At 38.8% G+C, this 25,211-nt stretch overlaps 1 protein-coding gene across 3 annotated transcripts in view; it reads left to right on the top strand.

Moving 5' to 3' along the window:
* LOC124877689 (netrin receptor UNC5C-like) overlaps positions 1-25,211 on the top strand; it is a 348,599-nt gene that overhangs the window by 120,308 nt on the left and 203,080 nt on the right. For all 3 annotated transcript variants that reach the window (XM_047381101.1, XM_047381100.1, XM_047381103.1), the window contains exon 2: positions 21,026-21,262. In XM_047381101.1, coding sequence (XP_047237057.1) covers positions 21,026-21,262 — 237 coding nt within the window. The remainder of the gene's footprint in view (positions 1-21,025; positions 21,263-25,211) is intronic.

The following is a 25,211-nucleotide window of genomic DNA, read 5'->3' as shown; positions in this document are numbered from 1 at the left end:
CTTCCTTTCTGTTGTTCCTTTTTTCCTTTCTTTTGATTCAGTTTCTTTTACAGTGTTTTTCCTCCATGTTAGTAGTTTCTCCATATTTAAAACCTGACCACTGTAGAAATATCTGCCATAAATTCAAAATGAACTTCACAATTTTATATTTTCAAATTAATTAAACTGTTAACTCCTGAAAGGTAAGCCTGAAACATGAAATTTTACAATGAAAATGTATAGGAACCTAATCTGATGCATTGGAGCATACCGATATCAGTCACAAGATGAGCTGGCTGGTTTTTGTTTAACTTTTGTTTGTATCATGATCCATCATAGATATTGCATGCATCCAGTTATATTTCTTGTGGTTTATGTGGTTTATCTTATTTGTAAATTGGAATCCAAACCTTGTTCATTTGCAGTTGTGCAAAAGACAGAGAAACAAATTAAAGCCAATATTTCATCATTTCTGTCATTTCAATTTCATATCAGCATTTCCTTTCCAGTTGTGTTTAGGCTTAAATGTCTCAATAATTATCTAATCTCCATGTCCAAAACCAAGAACTACATATAAAAAAAGAAAAAAACATGAAAGAAAACAATCAAGCACAAGCAGGCAAAGATAGCTGCTTAAGGTTGCTAAATAGTGAAGACATTACGATGGAATTACAAACCTTCGTATCAGAGGTCATTGCTATGACCTCTGCATTAGCTATTTTAGTTCAGGAAGTGAAGAACAAAATGGTAATTTATTCAAACTTTGTATTGGCAAAAGAAATAAAAATTCAAAACTGCTGGAAAAGAAAATACTTTCTTCCTTAAGAAACATTATGCTCAAAAACAATATCTGTGTTGACCTCATTAGCCTAACTGCTGACTGTTTGAGCGATCTGTCAAAGCTGTGGCTTGTGTTTCTTTAGTCAGGTTTAGGTTGTCCCCTCCCTTAAATTCAAGGTTCAAATTCTTTTGTGAACCTGGGACACAATGTGTTTCCTAAATAGAGGGTGTTTTGGTGGGTTAGGACAAACCAATCTTCCTCATCTGTATACTTCCACAGAGCACAACGATTTACAGTAATAGAGAGTGACAGGCTTCAAGATGGTGTGGTAACAGACACCACGTCATTGCAATAAAAGTATTTTGCTGTGTCAAAAAAGTATAATTTTATTTTTATTATGAGCCCTACTCTGCCGGACAGAGTAGGGCTCATAATTGTTATCTGAGTACCAAGAAAAAGCCCAACAGATTTACTTTCACAAGTGGAGCAATACGAAACTTTATTAGAAACTGCTTGGGATTATTTCAATTGTTACGGACAAGGAGACAGAAATATAAGGAAAAACATAAGAAGCACGAAAGAGAAAGAGGTGGGGCAAAAAGGAAGAGGGGCGAGAAGGAGAAAAGAATGGAGGAAAGAAAGAAGGATGAAGAGAATACAAGATAACAACGTGCTTGCTTCTACACCTGCAGAAACATTCATATTAACAGCTTTTTTACCCAAACGTTCACAGTACGTGAATGCAAGATGTATTTAGTGGTAAATGCGGATCAATATAGAACATTTGTGTATCTGTTAACACCTGAATCTAAACAAAGACGTTATTTTAATGAATGTTTTTATTTTATTTTATCCATTTAGATAACTTTAGGATTGTTTGTCAAATACAGTATATACCCTAACCTACAGCCTCACCTCATAATCTAAAACGTAAAAAATATCAACTCCGGATCTTACACATTATTTCTGTTTTTCCCACTTCCTTCTTCTACTACCAATACTTTAAATTGAAAAAGCTAATACATTTTCAACTGACTGCTGTTTGATTCATTGAATAATAAGTGTATAAAAACATTGCATCTTCCAGCATTTGATATTTCTCTGTCAGTTCTCTGAAAACAATAGTATCAGCTCACTCAGCTGCAGTCCACTAAATTTGAGCTTACAAGGCTGAATCCCTTATAACACATTCATCAGTTCTCTGACAGGGCTACCTACTGCAAACAGATTCAGTCATGCAGTGACTCCTCTCCGTTAGCCCTCCGCACTGTTTAAACTCCTGACCTCAACATCCACCTGCACAGAGGCCCTTTCATCACACAACACATCGTTTTTATGGCTGACACACAAACAGTGCACACACACATGCAAACTCCTCAAAAACCCACACAGCCAAAAGCTTCATCATCGTTGACCTTTTGACTGCAGTTAACTAACTAACCTCTTGTTATTTTCCCTCTCCACTTTGCCGCTTTGTGTGGGGTCTCACTGAAAAGACCCAGTCACACAGCACCAGTAGCTGCAGGGCAATTTCACCTTTATCAACAGCTCCATCTTTTTTCTAGATCGATTCACATAAACACTGTGACTCAGTCACTTGTTCACCTTAGGATTTGAACTTCTAACCTTTGTTTTGCTCAGTCATGGTAATCTCCTCACATTTAGTATTTCTCAAAGCCTTCTTACATGTCTATTGTTTTTAGCACTAATTGGAAAGGAAAGAGACTACACAGACATTTAATATTTTGACTTTTTAATTGATTTTGTTGTTTTCATGTCAAAAGAGAATTATGTTCAGAAATTAATAAAGGTTGAAGCATTTTCCAAACTAATACACATCTTGAGAAGGAAACAAAAGAACCCAAAGTGTAGCTATGTCAGAAATCCTAATGAATGTGGCTTTGTATTAATAAATTTAAATTTGGATATACTCAAATGGGTAAATGATGATGTTGCAGATCATTAACATTGCCTAGAAAAATTTACAGGTCTGTGGGTAATGCTTAAAAAAGGCACTGATACGTAACAACAAACATGACCAAATGATTGTTATAAAGAGCAAAGCAGTCTACCCAAGGCAGCCAAAATTAACTTCAAGCCACAAACAACCAGTTAATCAATCTGGAGCCAGTAACTTACCAACAAATGTACCATTTCTGTTTTGCTATAACATACACAGTGATTGCCAGAACCTATTTACCTATTATAATATGCATTTTTTGACTCAACCCAAAAAAGCTCTCTATAGAACTTGCTTTAATAAATACATCTGGTCATTTTTGTATCTGTTATGGCTTGCGAGATATAGGACCCCAGAATGCAGACGAGCAGGCAGCGTGATGGTAAGTGCAAAAACGATTTAATAAAAAACAAAAACTCATTCTCAGAAGAGGCAGGAACAAAACGATAAACGGACAGGCAGGACAGGCTTGGGATGAACAAAAAATCAAGACAAGGGCATGATTTGAGAACAAGACATGATATGAGAAATGTTTCCGTGATGACTAACTGAACAGGTGTGTATATATGGAGTGAAAACCAGGTGGAGCAAGGAGACAGATTAACTTGGAGCAGGTGAACCGAATAAACTTAATTGACAGACAGAACAAAACGTGGCTGCGGCAAAAACAGAGACTCAAAAAATACAAACAAAACCAAACTTGACAAAACATGAACAAGACTAAAACATGACCAGAAAAATAATAAACAGAAGCATGGTTCAAAATCTAAGAAGAAGAATAATAAATAATAATAATAAACAAAAGAACGATTCAAAACCTTAACTGTGAAAAACATAAGAAAAAACCCGAAACCAAAAACCAAACAACCCCAAATCATAACAGTATCATAATATTTAGCTATTTTGTTTTTCTAAATTCAGTTTTGTGTTTGATTATTGAGATTTAAGATCACACAATACACAAATTAAAAGTAAAGTGAACAGTTATAGTGTCTAAAATGTGATCCCTTTAATCTGTGATTTTTCTCCAAAAAAAGTACACCTGCTTACTTGTCACTCCATTTTTATGAACCAAAATGCTGTATTAAAAGTGATATCTAAGTTATTTTGCTTCATTTAAGTCAATATAATAACACAAGTTAAAGACTATCAGTTTAGGACATTGTATATTTTTAATTCTGAATATTAAATATAAAAGAATAAATGTTGAATTACTTCACACAAAGCACAATTAATCCTTATATATGCACTGACCACTTTTGTAGATACATCTTTCTATGTACTGGGTTGGACACCAGTTTGCCTTCTGTTCTGTCCCACTTATCTGTGGCATAGATTGAACAAGATGTCTGGAACACCCCTTACTAGTTTTTGTCCACATTGAGATGATCACTTTACACAGCTGCTATTGGATTGAGATCTCCCAGCTGTGGAGGCCATTGAATTACAGTGAACTCGTTTACATGTTCAAGAAAACAACTTGATATAACTTGAGCTTTGTGACATGGTGAAATATCCTGCTTGATGCTAAGGGGTCCCCAAAGTATGCCAAGAACTTACTACACACACCATTACACCAGCACCAGCAGGAGGATCCATGATTCCATGTTTATTATGCAGACTTTTGATCAGACCATCTGAAGGCTACAACTCACTAAATACTTTTCTCTTTTTTGGACCGTTGTCCGTAAACTGGAGAGAAGGTTTTTTATTTAAAGCTCTTTTTATTTTGTGTTCTTATATTCAAATGAGGGGGCGGAGTCTTATCTGCTGGATGGCGCTGGGACAGCAGGGCCGAGCTCAATTCGTGGTAGTGGCCGGCAGAAGCATGCCAGAGGGAGCCAGGGGATTCTGTGAGGAAGCCCTTAGCTCCCCTGGTGCCAGACCGGCCATAAAAGCCTGCCATGGCGGTTGCCAATGCTGATTATCAGCTAACGGGATGTCATTATTGTTATAGCCTGTTACTTTGAAATGATGTTGTCTTTATTGGTTTTTATTTAATAAACAGCGGTAGACCCATAACATAAGGTGGCTGTATTTACTTGAGATGGAAAATAAATAGCACTATGTGTGTGTATGACGTGCTGAAAGGATGGCGAAGACTTATTGCACAAACAGCTTCCACATAAACAGCGTCAACTGCCGTGGCAGGCTTTTATGGCCGGTCTGGCACCTTCTGGCATCCTCACAGAATCCCCTGGGGTCCTCCGACATGCTGTCTTCTAGCAGGCAGCGGCATGCTTCTGCCGGCCACAGCCACAAATTGAGCTCGGCCCTGCTGTCCCAGTGCCGCCCCACAGATAAAACTCTGCCCACTCATTTGAATATACGAACACTGAAATATGTAAAGTAGCTTTACAAAATAAAACCACATTATGAAATAAATAAATAAATCTTTAAGTAAATTAAATAAATCTTTTAGTAAATTAAATAAATCTTGAAATTAATTAAATAAAACAAGATATAAATTTATTTTAAGATAATTATTTTTGTTTTATTTCATGGGTATATTTATTTATTTCATGGAATATTTATTAATAATTTATCAATAGCAGTATTTATTTATTTAAGTTTGAATGAAACAGCTCTCCATACAAAACACCATATTACCCTCTTCAACATTTATTGGAAGTCAAAAACATCTTTATCTTTGATATATATATATCAAGCTTTATTAGAAACTGCTTTGGAATTATTTCAATTGCAACAATGGACATGGAGGTGGAAACAAAAAGGATAAAAAAGAAGCAAGAAAAAGGGAGAGGTCGGGCAAAAAGGAAATAAGGAGAGAAGGAGAAAATAATCGAGGATAGAAAGAAGAATTAAGAGAATACAAGATAACTCCCTAGAAGACTGCTTCCAACATGCAGAAGCACATATACAACAACAGCAATGTTACCGAAGAGTGCACGATACTATTGAATACTGAGATCTGAGGCACAGACATACAAGGCCCCCCAGAAGACGGGGACCCCGGGAGAACCACCGCCGGGGCTACAGCAACCTGCCCAGAGAAGAGCAGAGGAGAGCCCCAGGGAGCTGCAGCGACGAGCCCACAGGGCTCAAGTCAGGGCTCCACGAAGGGCTTGACCTGAGAAACGTGGAACGTGGGGTGAATCCTTCATGGAATTGGGTAATTTCAGCCGTACAGCGACAGTGTTGATGATCTTGGAAATTAGGAAAGGTCTAACAAATCGGGGTGCCAACTTCCGGGATTTCTACCCTTAATGGTAGGTTCTTGGTGGAGAGCCAAACTTTCTGCCCCACTTGGTACTTAGGGGCAGGGGTCCGTCTCCGGTTGGCCGTTCTTGACTGAATCAGTGACATTCTGATCATCGACCTCCTGGCCTTTCTCCATATTCTTTGGCACCTTAGGGCATCGTTCCTGCTCCTGACCTCATTCTCTGCAATTTTCTTACCCTTCTCCAGTTCATGAATTGTCTTTCCTGTTTCACTAATATGCTCAGTCAATTCACTTATTTCCTGTTGCAGGTTCTTGTTCTCCCTCTTCAGGGTCTCCAGGTGGTCCAGAGCTTCTTCATAGGCGTTTTTCATGTTGAACATCTCTGTGTTCAAAGCACATGCCTCCTTCTGAGCTCCTTCCAGCTCGGCTTGAATCTCTTCATACTTAGTTCTCCACTGAGCCACCGCGCTGTTAGCCTTGAACATAGCACGCAGCAGCTCAGGTTTGGCCTCCTGCTCCTCCTCATACTGCTCTCTGAGCAGATCACAGTCATGACGAGCCGACTGAACAGCATGAGCTAGAGCATTCTTGGTCTTAATCTTATTAAATACTTCTTTTAGATCATGGTCTTCTTGAGGTACCTTGGATAAATCCGGGTATGTCTCCTCGACCTCATTCTCCCCGCTGACCTCCATAGCAGCAGACAAAAGGCAGGCAGTGGAGCATGACTCAGACCAACCCAGAACTTCTTTTCTCTTCCAGTGAATGTGAGGGTTGTCTTTCTGCAACCAGGAGGCCCCTAGGACAACAGGAAGTTCAGGTGAATTTATGATCATGAAGGTTACATTCTCTTGATGATTACCTCCAACTGTTAAGGTAATTTCCTCCATCCCGAGGTGTGAATTGTTCATGCTGTGACCATCCAATGCTAGCACTTTACGTGTATCAGAATACGGAATTAGCTTTATGTTGTTCTTATTGGCGAATGCTTCATCCATGAATTCAGTGTCTGCTCCCGAATCAATAAACAAGGCCCCCTGGAAAGACATGGAAGAGGTTCAAAAATGAGCACGAAACAAGAAGGAGGAGGCAGTTAGCTGACTTCAGCTCAGTAGAAAACTTCCTTCCTCTGCTGAGCCTGTCCTTTGTAATGGACACCTGAGTGCTAAATGTCCCTTCTCTCCACAATAAAAACAGAGCTTGAATCTTCTCCGACGATCCTTCTCTTCAGGGGTAATCTTGGTCCTGCCCAACTGCATGGGCTCACAATCCTCATTTTCCTCAGTGAGAGGTGACCGACTCCTTCTCTCATGCCAGAGTGCAGGACCCTGAGTTAATGAGGAGCGACCCTCCTCATGTCGCTTCCCCCTCCCTCTCTCTGCCAGCCAAATGTCAATGCGAGCAGCCAGGTCCTCGAGTTGTTTCAAGGAAGAGGGGTAGTCACGGGTTGCTAACTCATCCTTGATGTCTGCATTTAGTCCTTGCATAAATGTATCCATCTGTGCTGCCTCATTCCAACAGCTATCTGCGGCCAACCAATGAAAGTCAATTATATAAGACGAGACATACTGATCACCCTGTTTGAGGGACAGTCAGCCTCTTGCGGCTTCACGACTTGGAAGAACAGGGTTAAAAACTTGAATGAGTTCCTTGGAAAAAGTTTCATAGAAGGTACAAGATGCAGACCTGTTCTGCCATTCAGCAGTCCCCCACTGCTTCGCCCTTCCTGCCAGCAGAGATATAACAAAAGCCACCTTAGAACGTTCAGTGGGAAGGGATGACGGCTGAAGCTCAAAATGAATTTCACACTGAGTTAGGAAAGCTCGACACTGGTCTGGGTCTCCCCTGAACATCTCAGGCGGAGATAGGCGTGGCTCCCTTTGTGATGGTGGTGGCTCGGAGACAAGATTGCCAGAACTTAATGTGGAAAATATTTCTTCCATGCTGGATCTCAACCGGAAAAAAGGTCTCATCAATGTGGGTGCGCCTCTGCTGTGCTGGCGATGGGTCCATTTTTTGGCCAGATTTTTCTGCTATGAATCAGAAAAAGGCGGACCCAAGATTCAGCCAGACACAGTACTGAAAGTTTAAAAGGTTTATTCAGCCACAGGAAAACGTCACACAGGTAACACTCCTCACAGCTTCCAGGAATCACTGCTTTTGTCTTGAGTAGAACTTTGAAACCCAGAGGGGAAACCTCAGTGGGCGGCAGGCAGTGATCTCCACAGCACAGGTAAGAAGTGACTCCATACTGAATAATCCGAGGGCTAGGCTGGCTCAATAATCCAAGGACAGAAACAGGGTCAACAATCGGAACAAGAGGCGTCAGGCAAGGGGCAAGCAGAGGCATAAACCAGATGCAGGAAACAAGGTCGACAACCAAAATCCAAATAGACCGACAGGGAGCAGGCAGGGGCATAAATCCAAAAAGCAAGGCAAGGTCAAGAACAATGATCAGACAGGAAGGAACGCTGGATATCTACTCACACGAATGGCTTTCAAAAATCTGGCACCGTCTGTTTGTCAGAGTCAGTATATATCAGGGAAGACACAGGTGCTTGGCATTCCACAGATTGCACTACACTGCAGCAGCCACTAGGTGCATCTAATCTGCTGATTGCAGCCAGGGAGACAGGGTAGAGCAGACGTGCCAAAATCATAACAATAGCAGCAACGACGAAGGGTGTGGCCCCACGCTAAAAAAAAAAAAACTTGTTCCAGTGCAACAAGAATTCGCCACACAAAGGAAGGCACAGAACCACGCAGAACCACCAACAACAACTGCATTGTTTTAGAAGGAATTTTTAATTTAACCCACAGTACTCCAGTTTCTCTGTACCCCTGCTTTAATGGCTCACTGTTACAATAGATGTCCCTCTGCTCAATAACTACTGCTTCTGTTACCATGAAGCTCAAGCACAGCGCATTTCAGAGAGTCGTAATTGTAAAAGTGGCAGACTTCAAATAAAAGTTAATTAGGACTCTTGCAGCAGAGGAACAGATAGAGCACAGTGATAATGTGAAAAGAACAACCTGCCATTCTGGACTCATTTTAACCTCATCTATTTCTTACACCATGACAAGCCAAAATCTCTAATGCTGGCACTTAAAATTTCCGAAATGGCCTTGGAGTACTGGCTGTATTTATCATTATAATCAATCTAACATGGAATAAAAACTTGGAATAAAACTCGGCATTTATAATGAAGATTTCAACAATAATATCAGGATGTATGTTTGTTTGAAAACCCAATCGTTTAAAAAAAAATGTGAGAACTTAATAAATGATAACAAACCTGAAGTCGGGGGCGTTCAACAAATGGTTTTATCCGCAGGTTAGAAAAAGTTCCAAATACTCAACGCAGAAGTATTACCATGTTTATTTATTGGTTATATTTAACATGTTTGTATTATTGAGGCAAAGAAGAGAGCAGTAGTTAGGTGCATGAGGCATATGCATGAGAAGATAACAGAAAAAGCTAATAGAGAGTGTAGTAGGGTCAGTAATGTTTCTGCAATAAGGTCAGAAACTGTAGTCCATTATAAAACTTCCTTGTCTCTAGGATCTGTTTATACCAATCTAAGTAGGGAGCGGGATAGAAAAGTATATGAAGACCAAGTAAAGTAGTGACAAAAAGAGAAGAAAAGTGAAGTACGAGACAAAGGGGAAAGGGAGATTTAGAGGTTTGATTGGTGGAAGTGGCTGCAGAACCATGTAAAAAGACAACATTCTTCAGCAAAGGAAAAGGTTTTAAGCCAGGAAATGTGGAAAGAGAATGCAGCATAAACATATATGCCAGAAAGACAAAGGGAAAGTATAGAGGGAGGACTGTTGTGGAGAGGAGAGACGCAGCAGGGGAGGAAGGCCAGGCTGTTTAGTCAGAAAGGATAAACCAAGTTGTGAAATTAGAAGAAAAGAGAAAGTATGAAAAAAAAAGAGCAGAAAGATGGTGAGCTTCCAGATGGAGAATTTTTCCTGATCCAATTTTATCTTCAGTTCTGAGTAAAATAGCTAAAACATGGGAATATTTTCAAATGAAATAAGCCTTTAAGCCTTCATTAATTGATTTCAGGCCATTATATTGTGTGTGTTGGGCTGCTTGTCTGTGGATTTCCCTCACCAAAAAACCATCTGCAAAACTCAGCAGAACAGGTTTAATTTGTTTAATTCCCTTTCTGAGGAAAACTTGTACTACAATATTGCAGAAAAAGTAAAAAGCTCCAAAAGGGTGAGAACCAGAACAACCAGTGGCCAAGTAGGTAGAAGTCATTGTGCCTTTGGGGAAGTGACCTAAGAAAGATTGATGATTAAATCTATGCCGTTACTCCAAAGCAAAAAGAAAGAATGTGGGATGAAAGAAACAAAGAGATGTGCAAAAACATGTATATATTAGCAAGTTCTATAAGTTCTCACTACAACTGGAAAAGATTAAACAGACATACTGGACACATATAAAATGCTATATTCATTAAGATAGACAGTTATGAACTGTTACTTTTTAAACTCAACACTTTGAATTATACAAACACACATTTCAAACAGAGACGCAGTCACATACTTACAACCACCCATACTAAGCTTTCAGCCTCCCAGAAAAACATTATCCTATCTCACTGAAAATAGAAGTCCTTCCTCTGCCAGTGTTTTGATATTCTAATGTACAGCCCTGCGCCGGCTGCTTGTATTAATAGCGATGCTAAGCTGTGATAGTAGAATATGAATGAAAGCAAAGCCTTGCTTTCCCCCCAGGCTCTAGATAAGAGAGACAGAATCCATCTGGTAGATAACATTAAACATCAACTTACGCACGTTTTACCCTCATAAGCTTACATAGGACTACACATATCAATAAAATATTCCATCTGCATGAGGCTATGAGTGTGTGATACTAAATAATGCTTATTCTTTGTCTCTGACATAATTTTTTCATCTGCCTATTTTTGCTGTGTCTGAAAACTTTGATTTGTGTATGTGGCTCTGCATTGGTTTGCTCCTTAGCCATTGTGTACCTTATACCAAGTTCAGGCCTCAAACAAAATATAAATCTCCAGAAGGGAAGAGAATCTCCAACAAAAGCGACAAATATGCATGCCAAACCTTTCTGAGCATTTTCTAAAAACCTCTTCTGAAACGATTTGTTACAAGCAGTAGTAGGTTTGTGACAACCAGGCCACCACATCATTATCTTGGAAACGCTGGGCCTAATTTCTAAAAGATTTAAACTTGTGGGTATTTCTGCAAGAATAACTGCAGACCTCTAAATTTAGTACAAAAGTAACAGAATTTAGTGGATCCTAATTTTTGGTAATGATCACTAACAGTAATTGTCGATCATAAAATTGCGGACAAAAAAACACTATAAACTTGTTATTGCAACATTGTCTTTTATTGACTCTCTGCCTGATGTAAAGAGGTTGTTAAATACTGTTGCATGACTGAAGAAGAGTAATTAGGTCACCATAAGAAATGACAAATATGCCACTGGATGGTACCCAATTTTCTGTATCTGACATTACCGGTTTCTACATCAGCAACCCAGCTAAGAAGGGGAAGAAGAAATTGAAACAGACAGTCAAGCCAAAGACTCAAGCAACTTTCATCTGGCCTCACCAGGACCACGGTGGCCAATAGTGTGACATTTCAGCTACCACCCACACACTGTGACACATGAAAGATATGTACAAAAAAAACTGTAAGCAAAGCCTCTTTGCCTGGTGCTCAACCTTGAAACAGCTGATTCAGACATAAACCCCTGCTGCCGACCATCATGAGGTGTCCAGTGGGGTGTATCTGTGCTCTCTTGCCCTGCAGAAACTGGAGATAAGCTCTGGCTTAAGGGGCACTGCGAAACAAAATAGGTATAATATGCACTTCCCCTGTCTCTGAGCTTGAAAATTGAATCTTTTCCACAATCCCTGAGTCACAAATAGCATAGAAACAAACACAAAAGGATGGTTAAATGATATAAATAAATTTAAGGGTAGATTAAAAGATGAAACAGAGAGAAGTCTAAACATGATGAAACTCTAGAGGACAACATTTAGGTAGTACAATATTTCAGGAGCCAATAACGAATACACCAGGCAAAGTGACAGTACACTTAGACCTCAGTGGAGTGTATGTGTTTATGTGCAAGTAAATCTTGGCATAGACTGTCTTCAAAAAATAGCTACTGAGAGCTCTCACACTGCCTACCTGCAAACACCCACACATCATCTGCCCGCTGCTTAAAATGGGCGTGGGCCCCATTCTATATGCATGATGTGTGCCCAACTTTGAATGTGTTTGTGAGTGTGCCTCTCAACCAAGTGTCACTTGAGATAATGTAGACGTTTCAGGTCAGGAATACCAAATGCATATTTTCTCAGTTAGGTTAGTTTACTTTATGAATCTGAATGTTTTCCTTTATTTTCCCTAAGGGATTCATTCCTCTTTTGTATTGTTACCACTTCACATTTAGGCTGGTCTTTGTGACCTCAGAATTGTAAACTCATAATAGGTTTTTGTTTTATTATTACATTATTATTGTGAAAATTAGCTTTCAGAAAACTCTTGGATAGAACCTCTTGCAAACCCTTGCAAAAATAAAAAGAATGGCCATGTTTATGGTGGTTTAGCTCACGGTTTCTTGCATAGAGTCAGAAAACACGTGATAGTAGATAAATTAACATTAAAAATATATTTTTGAATTCATTGCCTTAAAACAAACAAGCCATAGAAAACATCAAGATTTTTTTTTTGTTTAATTATTTAAAATACATTTCACAACTGCAAAAACACCAAAACCTGCCTTTTACTCTCTACCAGCAAAAGATAGCTATTCCAACCTGGATGTGTATCACTAGAATATGTAATTGTGGAAAACATAAGATATGCATCAAATCAGCATATATGTACCCATACCTACAAATACAGACACATCTTGAACTGCTTGGACGGCCTGTATGCCTTAATTAAATAAGACCATTTTAACATGTTACAGAAAGAACTAAAAGTCTTAATAAAAATTATTATTAATTCCATAACATCCTTCCATACATTGTGTATTACCACCCATTCCCTCCAGGTCATGGAGCATTTGGTGCCCATCATCAGTGGTCAGTGAGGCCAAAATGTAGGTTTTTGCTTTGTGGAATCAAACCAGGGTACCTGTAGATATCCTATGCATGAGGAGAACATACAAACTCCTGCATAAATGCACCTGGCCAGGATGCACAAGGCGAACATGCAAACTCAGGACCTTCTTGCTGCACAGCAACTTTGCTAACAACTGTTCACTGTGGAGCCTGACTTATTTTTCATATTTTCAAAAGTAGTTTTTCCTTCTTTTCACACTCCACATACAATGAGGAATGTGGGGTTTGAGGAAATTTTCAACAACAAAGACTCCAGTGTTGTTTATATAATTTGTTTTCACCTCTGTCTCCACCTGAATTCCTGGATTTATTATTTATTTCGTTCTACAAATAGTTCCTATGTTTGGTTCTGTTAACTGGGGCTAGCTGAAACTTCTCTGAGTTACTCCTCTGCACTTACAGAGGTAAATCTAGTTTCAAACTTTACTTATGGCTTTCTATGTCAGGCAAGTCGAAAGTCAGAGGACACCAACCAGCTGTCACCATGTTTTCCACTCTGAGATTGACTAGCATTCAAGTCATTTCTACAATTATGAATTTCCTAGCTCTGAGTACCTTGTAAATAAATAACTGGCTCTGACATGTATCATGCTGTGCATGCTCTATTCTATCATCTAAAGTTTATTTTTGTCAATATATGTACATGGTTTACCAATCAGTCTAAGAAGCAAGTATATACGCTACAAGCATTACCGTATTTTCCGCACTATAAGGCGCACTTAAAAACCTTTAATTTTTTCAAAAAATGACAGTGCGCCTTGTAATCCGGAGCGCCTTATATATGGATCAATTGGTTAATTGGTTGATCCATACTGGTTGTACACGGCGCTCTGTCAAAATGTTTCAGTACGACTGGTAAACTACAAAGCCGCACCGCTTGCAGACTGACTTATCTGACTGTTTTGTTGACATTCTCTTTAGCACAGCTCCATCTAGTGGATGCATAACGCAACCCCAGTCAAACGTTTGACTGCAGTAGCTTCTATTCTATGCGCCTTATAATCCGGTGCGCCCTATATAGGAAAAAAGTTCTAAAATAGGCCATTCATTGAAGGTGCGCCTTATAATCCGGTGCGCCTTATAGTGCGGAAAATACGGTACATTATTACAGCTGAAAGGTGAAATGAATAACCCTGCATGTTCTTTCATCATGACACCTGTTAGTGGGTGAGATAAATATATATGGAAGCAAATGATTTTTTTTTTTTTTTTTTGGAATAGATACATTCAATAAGTTTACCAAGGGCCAAATTGTAATAGCTAAATAACTGGGTCAGAGCACATTAAAAATGGAACTCCTAGGCAGTAAAACGTCTCCGTAGTGGTCAAGATTTTATGGCTGTTACTGAGAAAGTGGCAGGTTGTGTGGAGGTGAAGCAGGACTGAAGTGCATACAGGAGGATAGGAGCTGCATGATGAGTTGATAGATGCTTTAATGATAAGAAACAGGTGACTTACAGGACGGAACCTACGCAGATATACAGGCAGGAACACGGAGACATGGTACAGAGAAGTCAGCGGATCCAGTAAAGAAAAGTGAAAACCAGAGAGTATAAATGCTTAGGGAAGGTCGAGAATGGACCAATGAACTAGGGGGGCTAATCAAGGACAAAATCAGGAACAGCTGGTGTGGAAGAGAAAGGATTTAACTGAAAGAGGGTGGGTAATTAATATTAATGAGCAGGGAGTGCAGGAAAGTCACCGAAAACATCTAAGAGAACTGAAATGAGTTAACAATGAGAAGACTAGAACATAAACAGGGAGAAAACAAATCTGCAAGAGAATACAAACTACAACATCTTACATAGGAATTCAGGGAAGTAACAAACACCTAAACACCAGAATGAACTGAAATAAAGAGGTTGAAGAACATGGCAGTGCAGAGAAAATAAACTCAAACTCAAAACCACAAACACAGGCAGATTATGACAGGAAGATAGTGGTGGTTTTGGTGGAATGGTGTCAGTGTTGCCAGTGTTGACCCCTGACCAACATTGGGTATGTGAGCAACATAACTAGACAACGGAGCAAGGAAGGAAGGTTTCCTGGTCAGTTGAATCCTGTTTTCTTTTGCTGTATGCGGATGGCCAGTTGCAGGCACATTGTTTACTTGGGGTACTCATGCCATCAGGATGCTACAAAAGTCGTAGGCAAACAAGTAGAGACAGTGTGATTCTTTAGCTAATGTTATGCAGGGAAACTTGCGATCTTGCCATCCATGTGGATGAAACATACCACCTCCATGAACATTGCTAGTATTCCCTGATGCCTGTTGTATATCAGGGTTTGAGGAGCCAACATGGCCTTGTCATATTAGGTTTTGTGGTAGGACCAATGTGCAAAGAGGAATTTCCAGGAACCAGGTGAATAAAGGTAAGTTGAGTTTAATTCTCACAACCCACAAGTCAGGTAGGTTCGGAAAAGCAAATGGGCTGCCAGAACACCAGATCAGGACACTGGGTAAACAAACCAGACATAACGGTAGGAACCAGTAGTAAACAATAGTAAGTCAAGGGTTTAAATATAAATGGAAATGCTGCATGAACCAATAAACAGAGAGACTAAATAACCAAGAGAAACAAAGAACAGGTGTGGGCCAGGCTGCAGGGAGACAGAGGGAGTGATCTCAATTACCAAGGATGATACAGAGCAGCGGGTAAACAAAGGACCAGACTAAGAGAAAAGAACAAAAACATAAACACAAAACTTAAATACTGGCTGGCCTGACAGGCCTCTAAATTCTCCAAATTTCATATAAGTCTAATCCATAGAGGTCCAACCTCAGACCTAAAGTATCATGACACATCTTTAGGGCTAAAGTGGAATCCAGTCTCAACAGGTCAGGGCTGACATTAAAAAAAGGACAAACTATTAGGCAGGTGGTCCTAATTTTTTGATCAGTGTATGATGTTACCTTAAATTCATCTAGAAGTTTGACATAATTGCTGCAAGAAGAAGGACGCACAAATAATAAAATGCTGTACAATTGTCCAAATAACCCACAGAAAAGACAATTTCATAACTGAAAATTATATAATGTAGTGTTAAGGATTGCTGAATTTCAAATTGTTGATATTTTCCATGTTTAGTGTTGAAATAATATATTCCTTAATTTCACTATATCATAAATGTTGATCCCTTTGGCCAGCAGTGTTATACCCATTCAGTTTCCCCAGTTTCTTCATGTCGGAGAATACATCTCTTACGTGCTGTGAAATAGCTCAGTAGTGCCACCTCCTTGTTGGATTTTCTTTTAATAAACATACTGTATTTATTTTTTACCTGCATACTATTTGGTTGTTTTGTCAGTCAGAATAAGTTTTTTTTTTCACTATGTTAATCTAAAACACATAGTTTAAATGAAACAATTCTAAACAAGAGGGAGGAAAAGCACACAAACTAAACATTCATGTAGTGCATGAAGATAGATGGTAAGATTGGAGGAGCACATAGCTGGGAGTAAAATATTTTTTTCTACTTTGTTTCCTTGGATAAATAGTTTCTGAATAGTCTTGTAAACAGATGTTCCAAAAAATGCTTAATTTTTGGTTTTGCTCCCAAGTTATGCAAAAAATAGCCAAACTCCTTGAGAAATTACAGCCCTTGTATCAAATATAACATTATAACTGGATTTGTTGTAAAAAAACAAGATTTTGCTAATAAATTTGACATTTAAAGTTTAAATTATTGCGACTGTGGCTCAGTAGGAAGAGTAGTTGTCTTGCAATCAGAAGGTTGTGGGTTCAATTCCAGCTTCCTCCTGCCATATGTTAATGTGCCCCTGGGCAAGGCACTTAACCTCAAGTTGCCTACCGATCTGCATATCGGTGTATGAATGTGAGAGTGTTAGAGAGTGTGAATGTGTCTCAAGTGTTAAGCGCTTTGAGCGGTCTGTGTGACTGGAAAAGCGCTATATAAGTTCAGTCCATTTACCAATTATTGCCTAGCCTAAATATTGTTTTTGCCATAATGTTGAATTTACTTGACTCTGGAAGTGACACACCTCAAGGACAGGACAGCGTTTTAACAGTTTAATGATTATGCAAGCAGTTAGGGTTTGAGCCTGCAATGGAACTGCCGAAGAGATCTGGATCGTCACTGAGGAAGGAGAGGGGAGGGGTTACTGAGGCTCCAGGAAGGAAATAGAAATGGTTACAAAAAGGATCTGCGGCTGACTTACTGTTGATAGGTGATGGAGGCTTGTTTCGGGAGTCAAGTCTTTTCGATGGTGACTGAGATTGGCAGATAATGTGGAACGGAGCACTGTTGTTATAACAATCTGATAGTACTTGATATATATATATATATATATATATATATATAATTACACAGCAATGATACTCTATGTCATGTACCATCATCCCTCACTTTTTATCCCAGCTTTTTTACACTTTCCCTACCTCCCTAAATTCCCTAAAGTGCATTCTGAAATTATTTAAATATATTTTTGTAAGCTGAGTGCGACATGTTGAAGAGTAAACAATCTGGGTGTGTATTTTGAAGAAGGATTGTGGACAAGGGGTCTGTGGCAGGAGGAGCTATGGGTAGTAGGAGTGGGAATTTATGTTTTCAAGTTTTTCGACAAAAACATTGTGTGACTGAGTCATAAAGAGGAAAAAGTAGCAAGACAATAGAGAAAATGGGGGTTTGTTCTCTTTCCTTTAGTGTACACACTTTTTCCTTTTTTGTTTGCCTGTGGATATACTTTTTTCTGTCTGTTTGTATGAAATACATTGTGTATTTCGTGGCAAGTGTTTGAGACGTTTAGGCATTGTTCTGCATTTTTTGCTGGTCCATGTTTGTTTACTGGTGGTAGCGGTAGGGGATTTGTGGTAACTGGTGCAACCAGTAATTTAAGTGTTTTTGTATGTCTACTAATGATGTGTGTGAGCCAGTGCCTGTACTCAGAACAGCTTATATGTTTTTGCAGCTGCTGCTGATTTGAACTATCTGATAAGACAAGAGGAAGTATGACCTCAAGATTTCCAAAGCTACTACTTCGATACACATCACATACTACTCACAGTACACAGAAAACAAGATGCACACTCACACTTGTAACCACACTGCATTTAACCTTATAAGGATTGGTTTAAATGGCTTTAGTTTCTGCATGTTAAAATTCCATCCCATCATTTTGCGGTCTAATGCATATGAGCATTTCTAAGAATGTGTGCAAGTACACTGAGGGCTACTGAAAAAAAATAAATATTTTTTGTGTTAATGGGGCTTTAACATATAAATAAAAAAGCTTGGCTTGTGAGAGGTTTGTTTTATCTGCTGTAGAAGACTTATACCTTTATTGTAATGTGTAAGTTTCCTGTCTAGTCAAGGTAATTACAATAGCATTCTTTTCTTCCTTCTTAGTTTCTCTCCATGTCATTGACTCATTGATTTGTCACTATAGACACATGGTACCACTTGATTGGCCTCCTTGAAAACGTACCTTTTGACAGATATTCAAACCTGTAGTTGGATGGTTTTCCAGAGATCAGGCCTACAGACTTTAGTGAGGATATAAATGTGTTCTTACTCTGAGTACAAATTTACAACATACCTTAAATCAAATATGGACATTGTTCTTCCTCAGTCATTCATTACTGATGACAGCATTCAAGCAGGACATTTATGAGCTGGGCTGTTAGGATCAGTAAGTCATTCTGTCAGGTGATCAGGAGAGATGAGTAGTGTAAGGGTAAAAATTAGATAAACCAAAGGTAAGAAAGAGCAAAAACAAGATATATGGAGTATGAAAGTGTGAGGTAGGGTGAGAGAACTAGAGAAGCAACGTTAGTCCAGATGAGAAAAATAAAAGTAGATTTTATTCGTGAGAAAATGTATGTTTGTCACTCCCGTATCCTCCATTTCACTCGCCCTCTTCTCTGGCTATCATGTTTCTTGTGCCAATCAATAATTTATAGCTGTAGCACCAGAGCTATGAACACCCCTGCTCTTTGACTGAGAGATGAGGATGAGAATGAGTGCCAGGCAAAGTGAAAAGCAGGACAGGCATAAAAGCAGAGGGGTGTGGAAATATTAAATAACAACAAATGGCAAAATGACAGAACAGCCAAAGCAGCAAGGGAAATGACTGACGGCGAAAAGACTTAACAAGGCACTGGATAAATAAGTGGGGGAAAACTTTCCTCAGATAATGAAATTATGCTGTAAATATATCTACCAATTGTCATACTCTGAGAGAACTAATTACAGAACTAAGGCAGAAAATGTCAGCTTCGTGACATCAAAGTGGAGATGCTGCCTACTCATTTTTCTCCTGTTTGGGACTTGTTGTTTTACCAAAGCTCCTTTTAGCTTCAGCCCACAGCACGTTACTATTTTCCAAGAAAAGAACAAGAGCTTGCTCAAATGAACAATGGGAATGGTAAATGTGAATGCATGCATGCAATTATGTTTAGTTACTTTTTATTTTGTGTTGCTTTTTGTAGGTGTGTGCACAGTTGTAGCCATCACACTCAGAGAAGAAAGTGTAAGGGTGTCAAAAATATTTTGTGTTAAAACCTTTCCCCACTTTCATACACAAAAGAGCTCATACACATACAAAGAAATAGTGCAAATAATCCTACTAAAACATTATTGATAATGGAGTTGGGGAAAAACCACCAGGTAGAGAAAATACATTTGTTTGTGCAATAACCTTTATTTATGTGCATTGTTTTATTGTCCATGTGTGTCCACAAGTTTGAAAGAAAATAAAGCTTACCTCCTCAACCTGCCACCTGCTTTTGTAATTCTGTGTGGTTTGGTGACCTTGGCAACCTGGCACTAAAACACAGTTGATGTCCCTTTGATTGAGGCCAAGAGGGGGCATGAAGTTTGGACAAAGTGGAAACACAATGGAGGAGAGGGAATAGGAAAGAGGAGGAGGATAAGGTTCCTGTGCCACCAATGGTGGCTGTAATGTCTATTGAATTATTTCCTCCTGTCCGTGGTTGTGTCAGAACGTCCCTGTTTTAATCAGATGTAGATTTATGTTTTAAATTATTAGAGAAAAAACAAGCAGAACACATACTAAAATAATTTATAATAAGACTGATACTGTAATCAGATTAAGTTTTGCAGGGTAATAAAAATGTTCAATGCTTGTGCTTCTGCTGGATGCATACAGGTTCCTCAGCTGACTTTGTCCTCCAACAATTCCTTGAAAAATTTCTGAGAAAAGACATTCTTTACAAGATGACATAAAACAGCCGTTTTACAGGATACCTCTGTTACTGGGATTGTGAAATTTAAACATATGGTGTATCGCAACAGTTAACTCTTACTTTAAGTTCTGATATATTACGTACTTTGCACTTATATTAAAAAATGTCCCCAAATTTTATTGCAAAGTCCTTTGCAACAATCAGGAGGAAAATTAAATGGCTTAAAATGCAAGATAATTAAAATAAATCTGGTAGGCAAAACTAATTAAGCTATCTCAGATACAAAATACTGATTCTTTGGACATTGTTTCATTGTTACATAGCAACAGCTGGGTTAAAGTTGGATTAATTTTGAACCTACAATGGTTAGGCGCAACTCGTAAATGGCTAAAATGGATACAACTATGCACATCTCTTCATTGTTGCCATGACAAAGTTTCTAAATTAGCTGCTGTGTTTGTTTGTATTCTCCTCTATTTCATTCCTTTGAATTGAGGTTTTGCTGCTGTGGTGCAATTTTATGTTATGAACTTCTAAAAAATAGGATATGTGCAACAAAACAGAAAAAAAATGCACTGCATGGCACATTTTATTGCTTGTTGTAAAGACAGAAATTTCTGTCCTGGTCGCAACCTTCAATCAAGTCAATTGCTTGAGATTAAATGAAAAGTATTTCCTTAAATAGGCTAAGGGGAAACAGTTTTACAGCGATTCCTATTTCACAGCTTTGCTCCTTGACCAAGGAGCAATAGAAAAAAAAAAAAAAAAAAAATGAAATGTCTGAATGAAATTTAACATTTTTTTCTTTGCTTTCACAGTGAGGGATGAGGATGATTTCCTTAGCCTGAGTGAACTTCCTGAAACCTTCCCTTCCGACCCTCCAGAGCCCTTACCACACTTCTTGTTCGAACCCGAAGAAGCCTACATTGTGAAGAATAAGCCTGTCAATCTGTACTGCAAGGCGACACCTGCCACACAGATTTATTTTAAATGCAACAGTGAGTGGGTTCATCAGAAAGACCACACCGTGGAGGAGAGAGTTGATGAAAATTCAGGTAAGCAAAGCCCCCTTTCACATAGTCACTGGGGAGAGCCATCACATAAAAAGTTTATTTGAAAGGAAATAGAAAGATGAAGGACAAGGACAGTTGCACATTTTTCTGATTTCTTTATTTTATTTTACAAAAATCATAGTTCTGTGTATTTGAGTCTAACTTTAGAATTGAATTACTAAATTAGGTTACTTTTCGGTGATTTTCTATTTTAAGGAGATTCACCTGTGCTTTCCTTTGTGTTATGGTCGACCTTATGGTACTGGTGCGTTTTAACCTCACCCAGGTTTAGTTATTTGTGCTGAAAGGCAGGTCCCATACAAGATCTATGCACACAGCTGTATCAATGCCAGTGCTGTACCTCAGTGTTTACAAGACACATTAATAGGACCCAATATGATGTACTGGAACGCAGCCAGTCCTACACTTGACAGCAAGCAGCATTACTCTGCTTGCTAGGTAATGATGAATCACCCTGTTGCTTTGGCAGCAGTATAAAGATGCAGGCACACCGGTTTATTAGATTTAAGGTTGACATATGTTTGGCTCTTGTTTTTCCACCTGCTTGATAATGAGGCCAGGTCCCCAGAGCTAAGGATTAAGAACAGTCTAACAACCACTGATTTAGGGTACCTCTCAGAGAAATAATGTAAAAGTTAACAGTTGCACAACACAGCATGTTTAAGATTGAATATTTATAACTTTATTTATTATTTTTCATAAAAGTAAAAAATATGAAGAACATTTAAACATTTAACATTTAAAAACATATTGGATGTGTTTTAGGGAGATTAAACTTTGTAATACAAAGCAAACCTGGGAGTCATACACTGAACTGTTTTGATTAGTGTTGTATTTTTTTTCTCCAAGTTTCTGCAGCAGTCCTAATTCAAAGCATAAATTGATATAAGTCAATCAAGTTTAATTATATAGCGCTTTTCAGCAACAAGGCACTCAAAGCACTGTACATTAGGAAAAACATTACAATGATACAGAAAATCAAACACAGAAAAACAAATCAAATGACACTACTAATCCTTGGGAGTTTACTGGTAAGAGCTGGTTCTAATCCAATCTTTCTAATAGAGGTAATTAGTTCATTAATTCCTGAGTGGTAAGGAATTCTTCCTGTGCTAGAAGTAAAATGATAATATTAATCATTGAAGTCACTGGTATGAGGCAGTTATGGTCCCATCATTCAAATAAGCTGGGTCACTGGTATAAAACAGTTTTAGTCCAAACTTTTTTAATACTCATAATGTTTGGCTGTCACTGGTATGATATAGTTGTAATACAATCCTTTTAAGAAATCTAAAATTCTCTGGTCATTGGTGTAAAAACAGCTTTAGTCCAAATTTTCAAATACTAATAATATTTGGCTTTTGCTGGTAATCCTTCTGAGAAATCTGAAAATCTATGAAAAGTAATGAAATCAGACACTTAGGTAGATGAGAAAAGAGACCACATTAGGAAAGAAGAGGGAAAATCATATTTCACACGTTATCCTTTGCAGGATACAGTTTGAGATTGCAAAAAAAACCTCAGCACAAAGAAGCAACATATATACGAAACAACATCATGCAGGGGATCCGGTGAAGGGGTGCATATGTTTATCTTGAGCATGTGTGTGTGTGCATGTGAGTGTGTGCAAAGTAAGTCCGTGAAGCACTGTCACAGAGGCCATTGTCCTTGATGATACAATGGAAGGTTCATCAACCGGCCACACAGTTCTGAGCAGGTCCACAGATGTCCTCAGGGAAGGGAGGGGGCAGAGCGTCATGTTTACATAACTTCCAGGAGAAGTTGAAGATAGCCAGCCATCAAGGCCGTGCAGGGGAGCCAGATTCAGAAAAACAACAATTATTTGGGTTAGGCTGATTCTTAATTTTCCGTCAGCTTTGAGAGTCTCGCTGGTGCTTCTCAATGGCAAATCCAAACAGCCAAATTCCAGGTCCTTTCCGCCAGATCCGAGCACACAACTTTCTCCAAGATTTATCCCATTTCACTCCTGAGTCCAGGAACCACAACCTGCCTGCGATCCTGTGTAAGGATCACATCCAGTCTGCGATTCAGCTCACGTAACATCTCAGTCTCAGTGTTGATCGGTCTGCAGATCCCATCATACATGCCAGGCAGCCTTACAATGGCCAGAACAGCTGCTGAATTTTTTTGAATTTATTGATATGCCAGGTAACCACCAACTCCAAAAAGCAGAAATCTTGTTATCAAACATCCAATTATATACACATCTTCAACATCCTCGACTGACAATATCGACAGACACACAATCCTCCACTTCTGCCAGCAGTGTATCCGAAGAAAAATGTCCCATCTGGACAAGAGAGTTCCCCTTCACCCTGTCTTCTCGTCGAGAAAATTTGATCAATTGCATTGAGAGACCAGCTGACCAAATCCATAACTTTGGTGAATTTTGGAAGATATGCAAAAAGAGGCTCCAAAAAGAAAGACAAGACACAGAGCTGAAGCAGGGCAGATATGGGAGGGTGCGGGAGAAAGAGAAAAGCGTCCTCCTCCACTGAGAGCAGAAATAAAACTGAACCACACAGCTTCAACACTTAAACAGCCAAGGTGTGAGGGAGAGGAAGATATGTAGCCAGTGGCAATAAAAGAAAAATAAGATTATTTTTATGAAAAGCAAACATACATGGTACTTGTCATGCGATAATGGGAGTCCTCTATTTTATTAATCCACATTGTATGTTGATGTTCATCATTGATATCATGTAGAGCTGCCTGTCATTTATTTATCTTCTGTCAACCATTCATTGCTAACTGCTGGGTTCCTAGCAGTGTTTTACTCAGAGGGAATGCAACTCACCTAAAAATCCAAGGTTGACCTAAGGTAGTGGACTTTTATGGTGACTGATGTCATGAAAATGTTTAAGAATGTGAACCATCTATATCATCAATTTAGTGATTATTAAAAACAATCCTGAAAAAAAACAATTGCAGCTTAGTTTGAGTGTGGTTGCTGTGGTTTTGTTTAATTCATTCCTAATTTATCTGTAACATGACTTCAGTGATGGTCTCTGAGTTATCCTGTCTGCTTTGGGGCATTTAATCTCTCAAGCACATCATAATCTACACAGAAATACACATACACATTTGGTGAATAAGTTAAAAAAGTGAAGGGATAATAGGAAATCAAGAACCAACGAGGTCTAGGGATGAGTTCATTTGGGTTACTTTTTTCTCTTTTCATTTTTCAAAACTGAATTTGTAATGAACACAGTTTAGTTAAACATGCATTTCTCTGAAAACAAGCATAAAATAACAAGCAAAAGCACTAGATTATAATGATGGCACTTCCATTATGTTTTTTGCACTTGTTCAAAGTATTTAGGTCACCTTTGAACTACAGACACAGAGATTATGAAGTGATTATATATTATGCAACATAGTTTTATTGAATCCCATTGGGTTCACACTGTGAGCACTTTTTATCAGTGTGCCAGTGTGCCTATAAGCTGTTATCCTCTCTGTGCTCTCTGCTTCTTCACAAAAACAACTAAATCATGACCCCATACTGGTCCACTCCTTCTCGGTATTCTCCTTTCTTCTTCTTTTCCCCAATCGCTCCCTTCCCTCTTTACTCTACTCTCATTGAAATCGGAGAGTGCAGAGTAGATAAATCCTGAGATCAAGAATGCAGAAATAGAAGTAAGTGAGATGAGGGGATGCTAAAGGATGGAGTTGTTCATAGGGTTAGAGAGGCTAACAAATTTCAGAGAGCTTTACTGAGGAGAAAGATTATATTCAGCTCTGCTCTTTATGTATCTTTCCCCACTTTACTCATATTTGAGTAGCTAAGGGAAAGTAAATGGTTCATCTTGAAGATGAAGATAAATGTGTACATACCAGAGATGCTGTCTTTAATCTTAGACCTAGACTTGGGTCACATGAGTTGCCAGAGAACATAGCTCTGACGGGT

The sequence above is a fragment of the Girardinichthys multiradiatus genome, chromosome 12 (assembly GCF_021462225.1).
Source record: "Girardinichthys multiradiatus isolate DD_20200921_A chromosome 12, DD_fGirMul_XY1, whole genome shotgun sequence".
Classification (NCBI taxonomy): Eukaryota; Metazoa; Chordata; class Actinopteri; order Cyprinodontiformes; family Goodeidae; genus Girardinichthys; species Girardinichthys multiradiatus.
Note: the sequence above shows the minus strand (reverse complement) of the source record. Positions and strands in the feature narration are given on the sequence as shown.